At 40.3% G+C, this 15,983-nt stretch overlaps 1 protein-coding gene across 5 annotated transcripts in view; it reads right to left on the minus strand.

Annotated features, from left to right (window-relative positions):
- Positions 1 to 15,983, minus strand: part of dock5 (dedicator of cytokinesis 5) — a 94,465-nt gene that overhangs the window by 58,585 nt on the left and 19,897 nt on the right. For 4 of the 5 annotated variants that reach the window (XM_061907243.1, XM_061907242.1, XM_061907244.1 and 1 more), the window contains exons 2-10: positions 10,896 to 10,979; positions 10,620 to 10,660; positions 6,605 to 6,660; positions 6,236 to 6,332; positions 5,973 to 6,121; positions 5,721 to 5,856; positions 5,467 to 5,624; positions 3,959 to 4,040; positions 3,376 to 3,505 (exon numbers count right to left, since the gene is read on the minus strand). In XM_061907243.1, coding sequence (XP_061763227.1) covers positions 3,376 to 3,505; positions 3,959 to 4,040; positions 5,467 to 5,624; positions 5,721 to 5,856; positions 5,973 to 6,121; positions 6,236 to 6,332; positions 6,605 to 6,660; positions 10,620 to 10,660; positions 10,896 to 10,979 — 933 coding nt within the window. Of the gene's footprint in view, positions 1 to 3,375; positions 3,506 to 3,958; positions 4,041 to 5,466; positions 5,625 to 5,720; positions 5,857 to 5,972; positions 6,122 to 6,235; positions 6,333 to 6,604; positions 6,661 to 10,619; positions 10,661 to 10,895; positions 10,980 to 15,983 lie in introns of those variants that run through there. The other variant, XM_061907245.1, reaches the window with a different exon arrangement.

Below are 15,983 nucleotides of genomic sequence, written 5' to 3' on the forward strand. Positions count from 1 at the left end.
GTGGAGTGCCATCTCAGGGTTGGGGAGGAGACCCCGCCCCAAGTGGAGGAGTTCAAGTACCTAGGAGTCTTGTTCACGAGTGAGGGAAGAGTGGATCGTGAGATCGACAGGCGGATCGGTGCGGCGTCTTCAGTAATGCGGACGTTGTATCGATCTGTTGTGGTGAAGAAGGAGCTGAGCCGGAAGGCAAAGCTCTCAATTTACCGGTCGATCTACGTTCCCATCCTCACCTATGGTCATGAGCTTTGGGTCATGACCGAAAGGATAAGATCACGGGTACAAGCGGCCGAAATGAGTTTCCTCCGCCGTGTGGCGGGTCTCTCCCTTAGAGATAGGGTGAGAAGCTCTGCCATCCGGGAGGAACTCAAAGTAAAGCCGCTGCTCCTCCACATGGAGAGGAGCCAGATGAGGTGGTTCCGGCATCTGGTCAGGATGCCACCCGAACGCCTCCCTAGGGAGGTGTTTAGGGCACGTCCAACCGGTAGGAGGCCACGGGGAAGACCCAGGACACGTTGGGAAGACTATGTCTCCCGGCTGGCCTGGGAACGCCTCGGGATCCCCCGGGAAGAGCTAGACGAAGTGGCTGGGGAGAGGGAAGTCTGGGTTTCCCTGCTTAGGCTGTTGCCCCCGCGACCCGACCTCGGATAAGCGGAAGATGATGGATGGGTTAAGAAGTGGATTGCTACTGCTGCTCACTGCTCCCCTCACCTCCAAGGGGTGATGAAGGGTCAAATGCAGAGAATAGTTTGGCCACACCTAGTGTGTGTGTGTGTGTGTGTGTGTGACTATCATTGCTACTTGAACTTAAATTAATAATTAAACCTTTCAAACACAATAATCTTGCATTTCTCATTAGTATTCAAACTTTGTAATTGAAAGGTCAAATAACTTGAAATAAAACTTAAAATTAACTCTCCATCTCTGTTTGCAAAAATTGCACTTCAATAAATATTTAACATCTTTAAGTGCAGTTTTTCCCCGGTTGGAAAAACTGGATCAGGTAGTTTGTTTTGTTGTATTTGTTGTATATTCCCCTGCGGGGTTGCCCACATATGCGGTCCTCTCCAAGGTTTCTCATTGTCACTGTCACCGACGTCCCACTGGGGTGAGTTTTTCCTTGCCCTTACGTGGGCTCTGTACCGAGGATGTCGTTGTGGTTTGTGCAGCCCTTTGAGACACTGGTGATTTATGGCTATATAAGTAAACATTGATTGATTGATTGATTGATTGATTGATAATTTCAAAGAAAATCTGCCAAGTGGCTTGTTGACCCGTGCTGATGGGCTCATCTTGTTCATTCAGCGTGAAGCCCTAATAATCCAGCAAAGCCACATTTGCCTATGCAAACATATTTTTTCCTCTTTATTTTCGTTATTTTGTGGTGCTTCTCACACTCCACGAGCAAGGCTTTGTCCCTGCATGCGTCCCTCCGCCCACAAAGACAAAGATTGTGGATGGACGACAAGAGGGTCCACTCCATTCAATGAATGATGTTATTGAATAAAGACAGCGATGCACTGAGTGAACCCTCAACCCTGATAGAGAGCGACAGACAAAGAAAAACGCACAATTTTACGATGGTGGCAAAGTTATCAGGAATATTTTCATTTATCCTTTGGTCATTTATTTGAATGCCTATCTAGCACTATCTATTACAGCTCCTTGGTTTAAGGTTTACTGTGTAGAGAGCGTCAGCTGCATGTCTTCCATCCTCATATACAGTGATTCTCTGGGGGCTCCTGCACCTCTTTTCAGTGCCTCGGCAAAAAAAATACAAAATAATCCTGCAATTGGGTTTTGGACTTGTCCTCTGTCAAATATTTGATTTAAAAAAAGGTTATAGCTCTTTGAGGTGGAAACGACACTTTGCAGTGCAATTTCAAAGCCACTTTCATAAACCAACTTTGCTCTTAAAATGTTAAATGTGCACGTCCTATCTCTTGTTCAGCCTTATACGTGTCTGCCGGTAAGTATTTACTTTTTACATAAATTGTTTAGATAAACTGTAGATCTTAGTTGTCTAATTATCATATTTAAAAATGTTTGAAATCTGTAATAATTGCTACTGTTTGTATGGGATTTTTAATGCAAACCAGCATTGAGCAAGCACATTTCTTTTAATGCATTTTGCTTACATTGAATGTCACAGAGAAATGATGTTCTATCACAAGTTAAAACTGTTTTTTGTGTGCGTTCCGTTTTATATTAACTTGAAGTAAAGGCTCTGAAATGGAACTCAAACGGTGTCTTTATTGAGAACCTGTTTTCTCTCTGCTAAGCTAGCAAGTTAAAAGCCAACATTAATCTTGTTACAATCCCTTTTAGTTTTTGATACAAATGTTTTGCTCTTAAAATGTTCATTAAACTTCTTTTCTGCTAGCACATTGTTATTATGCACTATGTTAAATTTGCATCTGTCATTAAGGTGTGATGGTGGGTCTCAGTGGTCTAGTGGTTAGAGTGTCCGCCCTGAGACGGGGAGGTTGTGAGTTCAAACCCCAGCCGAGTCATACCAAAGACTATAAAAGTGGGAGCCGTTACCTCCCTGCTTGGCACTCAGCATCCAGGGTTAGAATTGGGGGTTAAATCACCAAAAATGATTCCTGGACACAGCCACCGGTGCTGCTCACTGCTCCCCTCACCTCCCAGGGGGTGAACAAAGGTGATGGGTCAAATGCAGAGGACAAATGTCACCACACCCAGTGCGTGTGTGACAATCATTGCTACTTTAACTTTAATTAATCAATGCTATAATAACACCTAAAAGAGTCTACATACACGTTATTCCAAATCAAATATGTATAAAACCTTTCCATGATGGCACCAATGCGTGCAAAATATAGGCATGCAATTCATATAGTCAATTCAAACACTTCCTATAAACTCCAAAAATGTCTCTTGAGAGAGAAGTTGTTGTCTGGCAAGAATAGTCTAGCAGAAAAGTGTTCCTGATCTCCATCTTCCAAGAATGAGATGCTTTAGGATTGTGTATTCTACCCAGGTCTTTTCTTAAAGTGTTCCTTTTTCCTGGCAGAGAAGAAAAATGTGACGTCTGGGTTAGACACGTTTTTTTCTCGCAGTGTTTTCACTCCCCTTGGTGCAAAGAAGGCCTTTTGTCAAATAGGCTAATCGTCGGGCCAAAAACAAAAAGACGTTTGCTCAACTCATTTCCATAGACGTCTTGCCATAGCTGAATGGAATCATTTTCTAGGTCAGAAAACAGGTGTTCCCGTTTTATTCGGCACATGCCTTTTTCATTTTACACCAGTACAAGTCAGAAGGAGCAGCGCGACAAAGAAATATCATTTTCATACTTGAATGGCTTGTCTTTTGGATAAACAGACATTAGACAGAAGAATGAGAAAAGCGTCTCACCAGCCACACCAAAGGGTCTCCTCAGCCCGCCCGTTTGTTTCTTTCCCTCCTTCAGCTCCATGCTCCCTACTCTGATGATCTGACACACCAGGAAGAGACGCTGCCTCATCAGGTCACTTCTGCTAAGGTCCTAGATGCAAAAAGTCAAGCATGAATAGACGTGTGGGTCAGAGTTGAAGTACAGTGTCAACAGTGTCAGTTTATTAGTGTTTGGTGTTGGAATGCACAAACATGGACTCTTTACATTTGGGTGTGTTCGTCTTTTGGATTATCAAATGAGTCACGATGTGCTGAAAAAAAGCTGTGGCATCAAAAGTCAACTCAAGTCCCCCGCGGCTCAATTGCAGTGCTGGCTTTGCAAAAAAACAACTATTTATTTAATTGAAGAACATTTAAATTGCTGAATGAAATACAAAGAAAGTAATACACAAATATATTAAAATGGTGAAATATATGCAAAGAATAAAAGCTTACTTAAACATTCGGGATGTGAGGAGCAATTTAAAAGCAAATTGTCCAACTTGTCAGACATCAGGAAGTAATGGATGATGTGTGTACAGTCACTGGGTTGGCTCGTGGTTACCGTAAAGAGTGCTGGCAGGTTGTTGAGTTTTTCGATTTCTTTAGGCATCCCCGTACTGTCCCACCGCACCAGGAAGTTCTCACTGCATCGATTGAAACAAGGATCGCATTAGGAAACACATTTTCAAAGCACCAGGTTTAATTCAAAAAGAGGAAACATGTATTCAATTTTGCTACCGCTTGTCCTTATTAGGGTCACAAATGAGCTGGAGCGTATCCAAGCCAATCACAGGCCACATACAAACCACAATTTACACTCACAACAATTTAGAGCAGGGTGGGGGCAGCTGGCCAAATGTGGTCCCCCGAGGCCTTTCAAGGGCCCGCCAGATAGTGTGGCTTCCCAAATTGAAGACACTTTCATTCATACTAACCTCTTTCATGCTCCCACAATCATTGATGGCTAACAAGTTGCTAACTAGCCACAGCCGCCCCTCCTTAAACGCAGCTCAAGTGCTACCAGGATGATTTAGCAATCTGTAGCGGGGTTCATTTCAGAATGAGAAATACTTTATTAATCCCCAAGGGGAAATTGAGATTTAATTTTTTTTTTTCTGCGTGAAAAGATACATGCAAAAATGTCAATCAGACGCTTCCTATAACATTTTACTGTAAACTACAAGGCAGGCAAACTGGGTTCAATCCTTGGAGGAAGTGCTAGCAAGAAGCTTGGTTTGCAAATGTATGTTTTACATTTGGGATTTTTTTTAACCAGCCAATACAAAAGTGTGAAAAAATGTTGCAGGGAAATAATGGGGGGCTTGAAATACGATTGTTCTTACTCCAATTTAGCCCGGGGCGGGGCAGCCCTTCATCCATCTTATTTGCATTAATCATAAGAACTATAGCCCTGCGATGAGATGGCGACTTGTCCAGAATGCACCCTGCCTTCCACCCGATTGTAGCTGAAATAGGCACCAGCGACCCCAAAGGGAATAAGTGATGGAAAATGGATGGATGGAAAATAACAATATTCTTTACATTTAGGGTAGTTGTGTTTCACTAAGCTAATTTCATTAACAATGGGTGAATCAATCAATCAATCAAGTGAAGTGTGAATCAATCAACAGCGTGCATGTGCACCTAATGTGGTTTATGAAATCTATTTTCACACCGTGTCTGTGGCGACAATGTCAAAATGTATATTTAAACAGATTACATTGTCTGGAGAAGATGGGGCGTGGTTTCATTTGCAATCCGCCTCGACAGATTAAAAAATGGCTCATAAAAGTGACTATGAAGCAACATGTATGCACAATGTACACCAAAGGATAGCAAATACGTATGATCTAGACCACAAGGAAGTGTTTTCAATGTAGATTACAATCATCAAAGGTGCCTTTAAGAGGAGTTCCATTCTGCAGCAAAATGTGATGAATTGAATGTCACAGTTGTGACACATTTTAGGTCATTAAAGACTATTACTATCTAGGATTTGGAGGCAAGATGATCATTCTACATTTAGTGTAAATAACCTTGGCGATACACTGTAGTTAGAAAGGTGCTAACCTGATGAATTCTGACTGATCTGGGTCATAAAGAGACATGAGCAGCTCAGCATCTTCTCCAATGTTGCATACAAAGTTTTTCAGGTTCATGAGTAGACTGTAGGTGTGCACAGTATTAAACAATGCTTGGCGCCTCATCTCAAGATTTTGTAGTCGTGTCTGCAAGTGAACCCCCATGTAGGGAGTGGAAAGAGAGAAGAGGTGAAACAGACAAATTCTGCTAATACTAATAACCTTAAGAATAAGCAGTGTTACCTTCTCCTCTTGTATTCTGTCATCAACACTGCGGGATGCAGTCTCATGGGCTCGAAACAGACTGACCGTGCTTGTGCAGTCAGGATCCAATGTGTTTCCTGCTTCATCTCGCACAACCAAGTCCAAGCCCAGGATCCTGGGTGCCATAAAGCGTAAAGTAGTACAAGATGGGGTACTGGAGTGTCACAGAGCCATGACTTACGCATACACACATTTTACAAATGTGTCAGAGGGCAAAAGCACGATTCGTACCGGTTTCCGTAATCTATCTTGGCAGTGACTTTCTTTTTGAGTTCTACAAGGTCATCCTTGGGTAGTGTTCCTGACACAATCTGTGATCGATACTCAATGAGACTGTAAGCCATCTTCTGAACAGTCCGGAACAGGGTAGCTTTGTTCGCCTGTCAGACAAAAAATGATGGACTTAAAATATCGAAAAAGTGCATTTACCAAGTAAAACAACCTGAATTCAAGCATATGGGTGTCCAGAAAGACAGAAGGTGGAGTGTACATACCACAAAGAGCTTGTGCCATATCTGTGCCCATTCTCTCAGCGTAGCCCCCAGCTCCTGCACCAGTGGTAAATCTGATGGAATAATTATTTCCTGCTGGCTACCAACCACAGAAGCAGAATAATAGGACATTGGAAAGATGTTTCATTGCTCACAGAACACATCACATTATAAAGTTTCAACAGAACGGGAGCATTGTATCTCTCTACATGATGAATAGATGGATGTTTTTCCTATCACAGCCAAGGAAAGCACTTCTGAAACCACACTTAGGATAATTATAAATGTCCTGTTATGTCCCTGGCCGTACGTCAAACCAAAAGCAAAGTGTGTTATTACAAAGATGACATGTTTACTTGTGTGTGATCTTACCCTGTTCCCTCCACTGAAGCGTCCTTTAAATGGATGTAGGACGCCGGGAAAATGCCCTGAGAGGAAGCAATTAGTTGAAACATTAGGGTTGCTTATGTATTAGTAAAGTAACATCTTTAAACATTGGAATATTTGTCAATAAAAATAATCATTTAATTGCACTTCAAAGACAACTATTTTTGCTCTCTTCTCCCTCCAGTATGGAAGTAGAATTGTCTCACATCAACTGATATCAATATGATATTTATACATATGCATGTATTAATAAATATACAAATACAAATGTGATATACGAATAATTTGTATAAATAAACGCATATTTGTAAATATATTTTTGAAATTTGAAAATATCCATCCATCCATTTTCTACCGCTTATTCCCTTCATGGTCACAGGGGACGCTGGAGCCTACCTCAGCTACAATCGGGCAGAAGGCAGCGTACACTCTGGACAAGTCGCCACCTCATCGCAGGGCTGATTTGAAATTATTTACAAATAAAATGTCTTAATATAAAAATGTGACATATAAATAAATCAAGAATTTGTATAAATAAACATGTATTTGTAAATATATTTTTGAGATTTGAATATAAATATGCTTGATTTTGTTGTAGTATTTGTATTGAATTTGCATATGTGGATCGCTTTTTTGCTTTTGTGTGGATGAGACATTCCTCCCACAAAGCATAAATGTGAGCTCCACACTCCCCTGAACAACCAGCAGAGGGCACTGCAGCCGGAGCGGTCTGGGTCACAGAGCATTATGTCCATTTTATGCAAAATGCCTGGAGTTCTCTGCGCAAAAACAATCCACTTCTTTACAGAGAGAACGCACAACGGGCCTGAGTTTGCTAACGTTAGCGTTGTATTAGCTAATGCTAACTTATCCAGTTAATCTGAAAGACCTTGCTAGCTGCTTATTTTGTAGTATCACTGCCTTTTAAAGACCTAATCCCCATGTAGATACTGATCTGTAATCAGTGCAATGTGTGTCAAATCATCATCATATGTCAATCATCATATGACCCTCCCTAGTGTGCCTGTGATTGGCTCGCCAGTGTCTGACCATGTCTGTGACCCAGACCGCGCTGGCTGCACTGCCCTCTGCTGGTTGTTCAGGGGAGTGTGTAGCTCACATGTATGCTTTGTGGGAGGAATGTCTCATCACGATCATGTGTCCTTACTACCTCAATTGGCAAAATTTCTTGAGAAATTATTTGTATATAGACTTGACAAACATGAGCATTGGATGAGCATCAGTATGGGTTCAGGAGTAATCCATCTACATCTCTAGCAGTGATAGACTTTGTAGAAAACATAGCTACAGCAATAGAAAAAAAGCAAGACACCCTTGGAGTATTTATTGACTTATGTAAAGCTTTTGACACAATCGATAATTCCTTGCTTCTGCAAAAATTGGAAAATTATGGGATAAGAGGTGTTTCACAACGGTGGTTAAGTAGTTATTTAAGTAAGAGTAACAATATGTGGAAATTAATAAGACTAAATCACAGCCAAGAAGAGTAACTTGTGAGGTTCCACAAGGCTCGGTATTGAGACCTAAGTTATTTATACTTTACCTAAGTTATATTTGTTCAGTATCTAATAAATTAAAATGTATTATGTTTGCAGATGATACAAATTTGTTCAGGAGAAGACTTGAAGAAAGTGTTGAGGATAATAGAGGTTGAGTTAATTCAGCTAAAAAAAATGGTTTGATATTAATAAGTTATCATTAAATGAAAAGAAAACTAAATTATGGTGTTTATGGTGCAAGGACAAATTGTGAAGCAAAATTAAAATTAAATCAAGTGGAAACTGATAGAGTATATGAAAGTAAATTCTTGGGAATAATAATTGATCATAAACCGTGTTGGAAACCGCATATTGAATATATAAAGGGAAAAATATCCAAATCTATTGCTATTCTTTATAAAGTAAGACACATGCTGAATAGGAAATGCCTGCATATGTTGTATCATTCTTTTATTTTTCCATATTTAACGTATTGTGTTGAAATTTGGGGAAATGTTTATAAAACAAACATAGACCCAATAATAAAACTTCAAAAAAGGGTCACTAGAATAATACACAAAGTATGCTACTATGAACATACCAATCCATTATTTATAAGTTCAAATGTGTTAAAATGTTCAGAAATTGTTTTTAAGAACAATGGAAATGATGTTTGGAGTAAAGAACAACCGCCTTCCAGTTTGTATTCTCAGGCTATTTCATTTAAGAGGAGAAAACTATCATTTACGGGGGATATTGATTTTTGAAATAGGTAAAGTGAGAAGGAAAATAAAATACAAATGTATTACAGTTTTAGGAGTTAAATGGTGGAAGAAGCTCAGTGATGAGCTGAAGACATGCACTTTTAAGAAAACCTTGAAAGGTGAAATAATTGAAAATTATAAAATATAGTAACAATTACTTTCATCCCATTCATTTTTTTTTTTTTTAACGTTAATGTTCCAGGCAATCTTATTTTCAGTGAAGGAATAGGATAGGCAAATATAAGCTTTGGCTTCAGCCTTTTCCTTTTTCGGTCATTCTTTTTCTTTTCTTTTGTGTGTAAATGTGTATGATTGTTTACACATAACCTGCACTGTCAAACTGATCACACAAAATGGTTGATTGATTTGATTGATTATATGACTGAATAAACCTATTTCATTCATTCATCATCATCAAATGATTACATTTTTGATTACATTTACAATCAAAAACAGGATGACGGTGTAACAACATGAAAAATGATTTACTATTAGATAGATGGATAGTACTTTATTGATTCCTTCAGGGGAGTTCCTTCCTATTATTGGCTTTTGCCATTAATTTAAGCTCTACTGTGTCCAAGGACTTATTTCCTGATTATGTCAACAAGAACAAAAACTGCAGCAAGCAGTGGTTGCTAGAAACTACAATACGAGCTGCATATTAATAATGTTGCCACTAATCCCAACTTTTACTGTAAATGAGAGAAACCATAATCATGTAATAAAGTGTAATCATGTGATTGGGGACCATGTGTTAGTCAGCACATTTAGACAGTATATGACATAAGGTGTTATGGTTGTGAAGGCCAAAAGTGCTGGTGCGTGAAAAAGACCTCTTGACGGGGGTCGCGTAGGAATGACCCCGAATTTCCACTGAATGCGGACCGGCCGCGGACCGGCTTCACGGCGGGAGGGCGCCGCCATCGGCCGTCTGGCAATCCCCCCCGCCGTTCTGCTGCGGCTCTGTCGTGCAGCAAAATAGTGCATACTTTTAGGAGATCTCGCAAATCCACGCATAATCACGTGATAAGGTAGGTAGTAATCAAGCCAACCACAAAACCTTCTTTCTGTCCTTCCAGAGAAGCAGAAGCAAATAAACTTGGTCCTGCCACTTTTTTTTTTTTGCAGCAATCAAGCAACAATACAACAGTAACATCATCCCTAGCAGGCGGGTTACACAATCAGTCCTACTTGACACAGACCCCCAAATATCCCCATTTAGCTGCCCGAGATATGCATGTCGTTATTCTTTAATTTTGGACCTCCGGAATCAGCATGTGCTCATCCATTTGTGTCGACAAGCTGAATTAAGTCTGAAAACCATTGACAGGTTAGAGTTAAAGTACCACTGATAGTCACACACACAATAGGTAGGTGTGGTGAAATGACCCTCCGCTTTTGACCCCTCACCCTTGTTCCACCGCCATGAAAATCCCTGCAGTAGGAGATATAAGCTATGACTGCTAATCAACAGTGTGGTGGGTGAGGGTCTGCACTGCAAAGTAAACACTCAAATAATAATTGCATTGTTCTCAATGCATATCACTTTATTTAAGCATCCTCTCAAGATGTTCTCATATATGAATAGTGATCATCATAGAACCATAATTGCCCTCTTAAGAGTTTAACAGTTAAAACATAAATATCTTGTTGGAGAACATATAATAAGGTCACATTGGTCATTTTGCAAGCCGTGTTAAGATGAGAAATGTGACGCGCTAATTAGGCTCCTACCTTATGTGATTTGTGGCGCAGCGTGTAGCCTCGATACCACCCTGAAGACAGTTCCATGAATGGAGAATAATGTTACACAGAGACAATGAGATGAGAATAATGACAGTGCAGGCAATCAGGGGTACAATGTGGCAGACTGCACACTCATTTCCATTATCAGATGGAGCATATTTAATGACAGATAGCGAATCATCGCATCGTAGTTCTTGCCGCGGCTTGCTTAGTGAAAGAATAGACGGATGTGTCGGGGCTTGTTGCATATTTATGCTCACTCACCTTCCAATTTCTCCAGTATGTGTACCGTGTCCCCCACCTGCAAGCACAGCTCCGGCTCACCACTGGGATCATAATTGTAGATTGCTAAAAGAATACAAAGACTTTGTTTAGGAGTTGGTCGTTACACAGGCAATCAGTTATTTTAATTCACTCCCTTGCCTACAAACGTAGTCATTTTGTAATTGGAACTATGCCCTGATAGCTGAAGACAAGGTTTAAAATGCTGTGTCTTTATACTATCTTTATTTCATCTATCATGTCATTGTGACCATGGGTCAATATTTACACCCTGCAGGTTGTGTGTCTCACTAGTAAAGCTCGAACTTCTTGGCCAGCAGTCATCCCCCAAGGTGACCCCGAGTACCGTGCTTTTAAATGACCACCATTACAGAGTTATGGCAGCAATCAAATGACAATACACAGGCAAACATATACAGCAAAAATATCATTTCCAAAGAGAAATCCAAAGCGCAGATCTTTCTTCATGACTTAAGGGAGCAGCACAGGCCTACAATGAGCAGGTCCTGACTTGCAATGGCCCGGGGCTACATTTCTCTGCACGCTTCAACGGGCTTAAGTAATCCTACATTGTTCTTAAGACCAAAACACTGAATGCTACAATTCTTCTCCTGCAATGAGTTTTAAAAAGCTAATCAGTTAAAGAGCTTTTGGACTCTGCTCTCTGGCTCTTATTACTTGTCAGAGTCATATCTAATAGCACAACTGCAAAGACTCGAGACTGCAAATGACATTTTAAGGGGAGTACTATTGTTGCAAAACCATTTGCAAATGTGTATTGCAATTTGTGCGTGCGTGTGTGCGTAAACAAAAAAAATGTATGTCCATGTGCTGATTTGTTTGTGAAATTAGGGCTGGGCGATATGGATAAAGTATCCATACATCCATCCATTTCCTACCGCTTGTCCCTTTTGGGGTCGCGGGGGGGCCTGGAGTCTATCTCAGCTGCATTCGGACGGAAGGCGGGGTACAGCCTGGACAAGTCGCCACCTCATCACAGGGCCAACACAGATAGACAGACATCATTCACATTCACACACTAGGGACCATTTAGTGTTGCCAGTCAACCTATCCCCAGGTGCATGTCTTTGGAGGTGGGAGGGGCCTATCCCCAGGTGCATGTCTTTGGAGGTGGGAGGGGCCTATCCCCAGGTGCATTTCTTTGGAGGTGGGAGGGGCCTATCCCCAGGTGCATTTCTTTGGAGGTGGGAGGGGCCTATCCCCAGGTGCATGTCTTTGGAGGTGGGAGGAAGCCAGAGTACCCGGAGGGAACCCACGCAGTCACGGGGAGAACATGCAAACTCCACGCAGAAAGATCCCGAACCCGGGATTGAACTCAGGACCTTCATATTGTGAGGCGCATGCACTAACCTCTGCTCCACTGTGCTGCCCAGGAAAAAGTAAATCTCCATGTATTTTTTCTTCAACTCGATATTCGATATATATCTCGATATCTTTTCCGGTGAAAGTATACACATAAAGATATTAATTTTTGAGTGAGATTCACTGAAATTGAAGAGAATGACAAGTGTACTGTAAACAGTCAGTGGCACTTTTATTAACCTAGTTAGTCGCACAGTTTAAGTAGCAGAGAATTACACAACATAAATAAAATTGCAAAATATTCTTTTTACGTAAAATAAGAAACATAGCTGTGCAAATGATACATTTTTGGCAGCATTTCTGGTGTGAAATATGCCCTGCTTGGCAAATCATGTGTCCAAATGTGGTCAAGTAGGACCTGGACATGGTCTACATTTGGAAAAAAATATATCGATGTATCTCACTAACTCTATATGGCCTAGCCCTATGTGAAAGTAAGTCAGCATGGCCGTGTTCCGATTAGTGTGTGTGTTTAAATGTGTGTTTGTAAATATAAATATTTGTGTGTCACATAAAAGGAACCTTTTTAACTGATGTTACACTTCCACCAAGGCTTATCTGTGCCTACGTGAGGAAATCTTTATGTGTAGAAGATATTTCTCTGTAACTTCACCTTTCCTTTGCCTATACGCACACCACTAGTGCGCACCTTGCACCCAGTGATGTTAAGCATGTCAATGACGGGGAAGCAAAGTCTGGTAAAGTTAAACAGAGATAGGCACAAAGTTATTGCACCAATAACTCAATAACAAAATGTCTTTGAAACACAAGCAATGCCTCCTAACCACCGTGACTTTGGTAATGAGCTACAGACAGCAACACAACACAACAATTTGTCCCCGCAGCAGGAAACATAACGTTGGTTGTGCACAAGGACCTTCTACAAAGTGCAGCCTCCATATAAATGGTTTAACTTTTCTAACTTCAAAAACTAAAAATACGCCCAAATTTAAGTAGTCTCATATTGATAATACCACATTTACTATTTTGGATGAATCATGTTTTGTGTATTTTTGAGGACAATTTTAAGTTGCCAAACAGTCCAACACTTTGGGATTTGGCAACATAACTGAGTTGTTCAATTTTGAGAAGCTTTTTTACCTGAGCCAACAGACATTGTTGTAGAGTCCAATTAATACTTCCATAGGTCTAGATTTAAATTAGTGGGACCACGAATACTAAATCAGAGTCCTTTGATGATCCCTAAATAATTGACCATACTGTAGCAGTAGATTAGTCAACAATTAAAAGGTGTCACAGCTGAACGGTTCGAGCAGCTGCTGGCAGCTCATTAAAGTTAAAGAAAATTAATGAAAGTCTTCAGTTTTGTACACTGACTGGATGAGAAGCCTAAAAAGACATTCCAAGTTATAGCAGAAGTGAATAATTGATTCTAGCAAGAAAGCTCTTCAGTCTAGACTATGGAAGACAGTAAATGTCAGGCTGCTTCAAAGAACTGGAAAAAAACTATTGTGTAATTTAGTCCCAGAGTCGCCCTCCATCTATTCTCTATAGAGCTGATCCAGCTGAGCCTGTCCATGCTGACTAAGAGAGCACCGACACAAGACTCCTGGAACCATCCCGGACCTGAGCAGCATTCACCCACCGTCTCCTGGACAAAATTGAGCGTACGTCAGAGCATTAATACGGTGAAAATGTGCTCCACTTAAGGCGAGGGTCAGCAAGCCGTGGCTCTAGAGTCGCCCTAGTGGCTCCCTGGACCTCTTTCAGAGATGTGTGAAAATGGAAAAAGATGAAGAAAAAAATATGTTTTTTGTTTTAACATAATTTCTGTAGGAGGACAAACATGACACAAACCTTCCTAATTGTTGTAAATCTCACTGTTTATGTTAGACATGCTTCACTGATGAGAGGATTTGGCCAGCACCATTTTGTCCTCCTCATTTCAGCGGTCCTTGAACTCATCGTAGTTTGTTTACATGTACAACTTTCTCTGAAGCTGCCACAGAAAGACGTGTTTCATGCCACTCCTTCTTTGTCTTGTTTTGTCCACCAAACATTTTATGCTGTGCGTGAATGCACAAAGGTGAGCTTTGTTGATATTAGTGACTTGTTGGAGTGCTAATCAGGCACATTTGGTCAGTGCATGACTGCAAGTTAATCGATGCTAACATGCTATTTGGGCTAGCTGTGTGTACATATTGCATCATTATGCCTCATTTGTAGCTATATTTGAGATCATTTATTTCCTTTACTTTTATCCTCTTTGTATATAATTTATATTTGCATGTCTCATGACACATTATCGGTATGTAATATTGGCTGCATTTTTCATAGTTGTTTGTGAGCCATGTTGTTCCAGACCACAGCAAACTTTACCTAACTTGCAAAGATTGTAACAAATATATTAGAAGACAGACTGCCGTTTCCTTTAACTTTGACTAACACATCTATAACTTTGGCCATTCTGAGCCACTCATTTCCAGAAGTGACCTCATCCTCCATTTTACTAATGATTTCCAATGTTGCAAAAATGTTTTGGATAAAAATTTAAATACAACATTTCTTTCAATGAAAATGTGCGTCAGCCTTTGATAGTAGACTAATATAGCTAATAATATACACACTTACATCATGTGTTGCCTTTATTATAACCTTTCTAAGACTTTAAATTTTTTACAGCTCCATACGATTTATTATTTTTTATTTTTTTGTATTTTTGGTCCAATATGGCTCTTTTAACATTTTGGGTTGCCGACCCCTGACTTAAGGTGTGAAGTTTGGCTATAACTAGAACAACTACTGGTAATAAAGACAAACCGCAGAAAAATTATCAACGGTTAGTATTACGTTTTCAAATGATCATAAGAGGGTGATTGATGATGGAACTTCAATAAACTCACAAACTGGTGACTGCTCTTAGCTTGGGGAGCATGCTAATCACTAGCTAGCCTGAATGCTAATATGAACACTTTTGATTGATTGACACTTGTATTAGTAGATTGCACAGTACAGTACATATTCTCTACAATTGACCACTAAATTGTAACACACCAATAAGTTGTTCAACGTGTTTAAGTCGGGGTCCACCTTCATCAATTCATGGTGACAACACACAATATTAATATCTAGACAAAGACAGCTGTAGATGCTCCCTCAGGAAACACACACACACACACACACACACACACACGCACAGGAGTATAACTAGATCATGACGCTGGAGCATAATAAAGACTTTAAGAGGCATACCCCTGGGAGGAATTGAACCTCTGCATGCTGCACAGAAGTCAACCGAGTGAACCACTACACTACCAGTGAAACATTAGCACAGTAAACAATATACTATACATGCAAAAGAGCAGAATCTAAGCCCTGACAGGATTAGTGTTTCCAACTCCCCAGTAAAGAACATACAGTAGCTATTGGCTGGCATAAAAGTTGCAAGAAGTCATTAGATGACGTCATCACCTTATTTGCATATTTTTTTGCAATGGATGCTATTGGAGAGGGAAATAACGTCGGGGGAGAAATAAAAAGTGAATTTAAAAAATGCTAAGTATGATCTTCAGTTGATTCGTAGTTTGTGTTCTTTAAATGTAATTCCATTTTGTTTTGTATTGTTAAATGCAAACTAAAGACTGGAGGGCTGTGAATATTACTAGTAGACAATCTGCTGACTGGCTCATGAACAAACGATTAGGATGTTGCAGTGATTTATCTCAG

This window comes from Nerophis ophidion, linkage group LG07 (assembly GCF_033978795.1).
Source record: "Nerophis ophidion isolate RoL-2023_Sa linkage group LG07, RoL_Noph_v1.0, whole genome shotgun sequence".
In the NCBI taxonomy this organism is placed as follows: domain Eukaryota; kingdom Metazoa; phylum Chordata; class Actinopteri; order Syngnathiformes; family Syngnathidae; genus Nerophis; species Nerophis ophidion.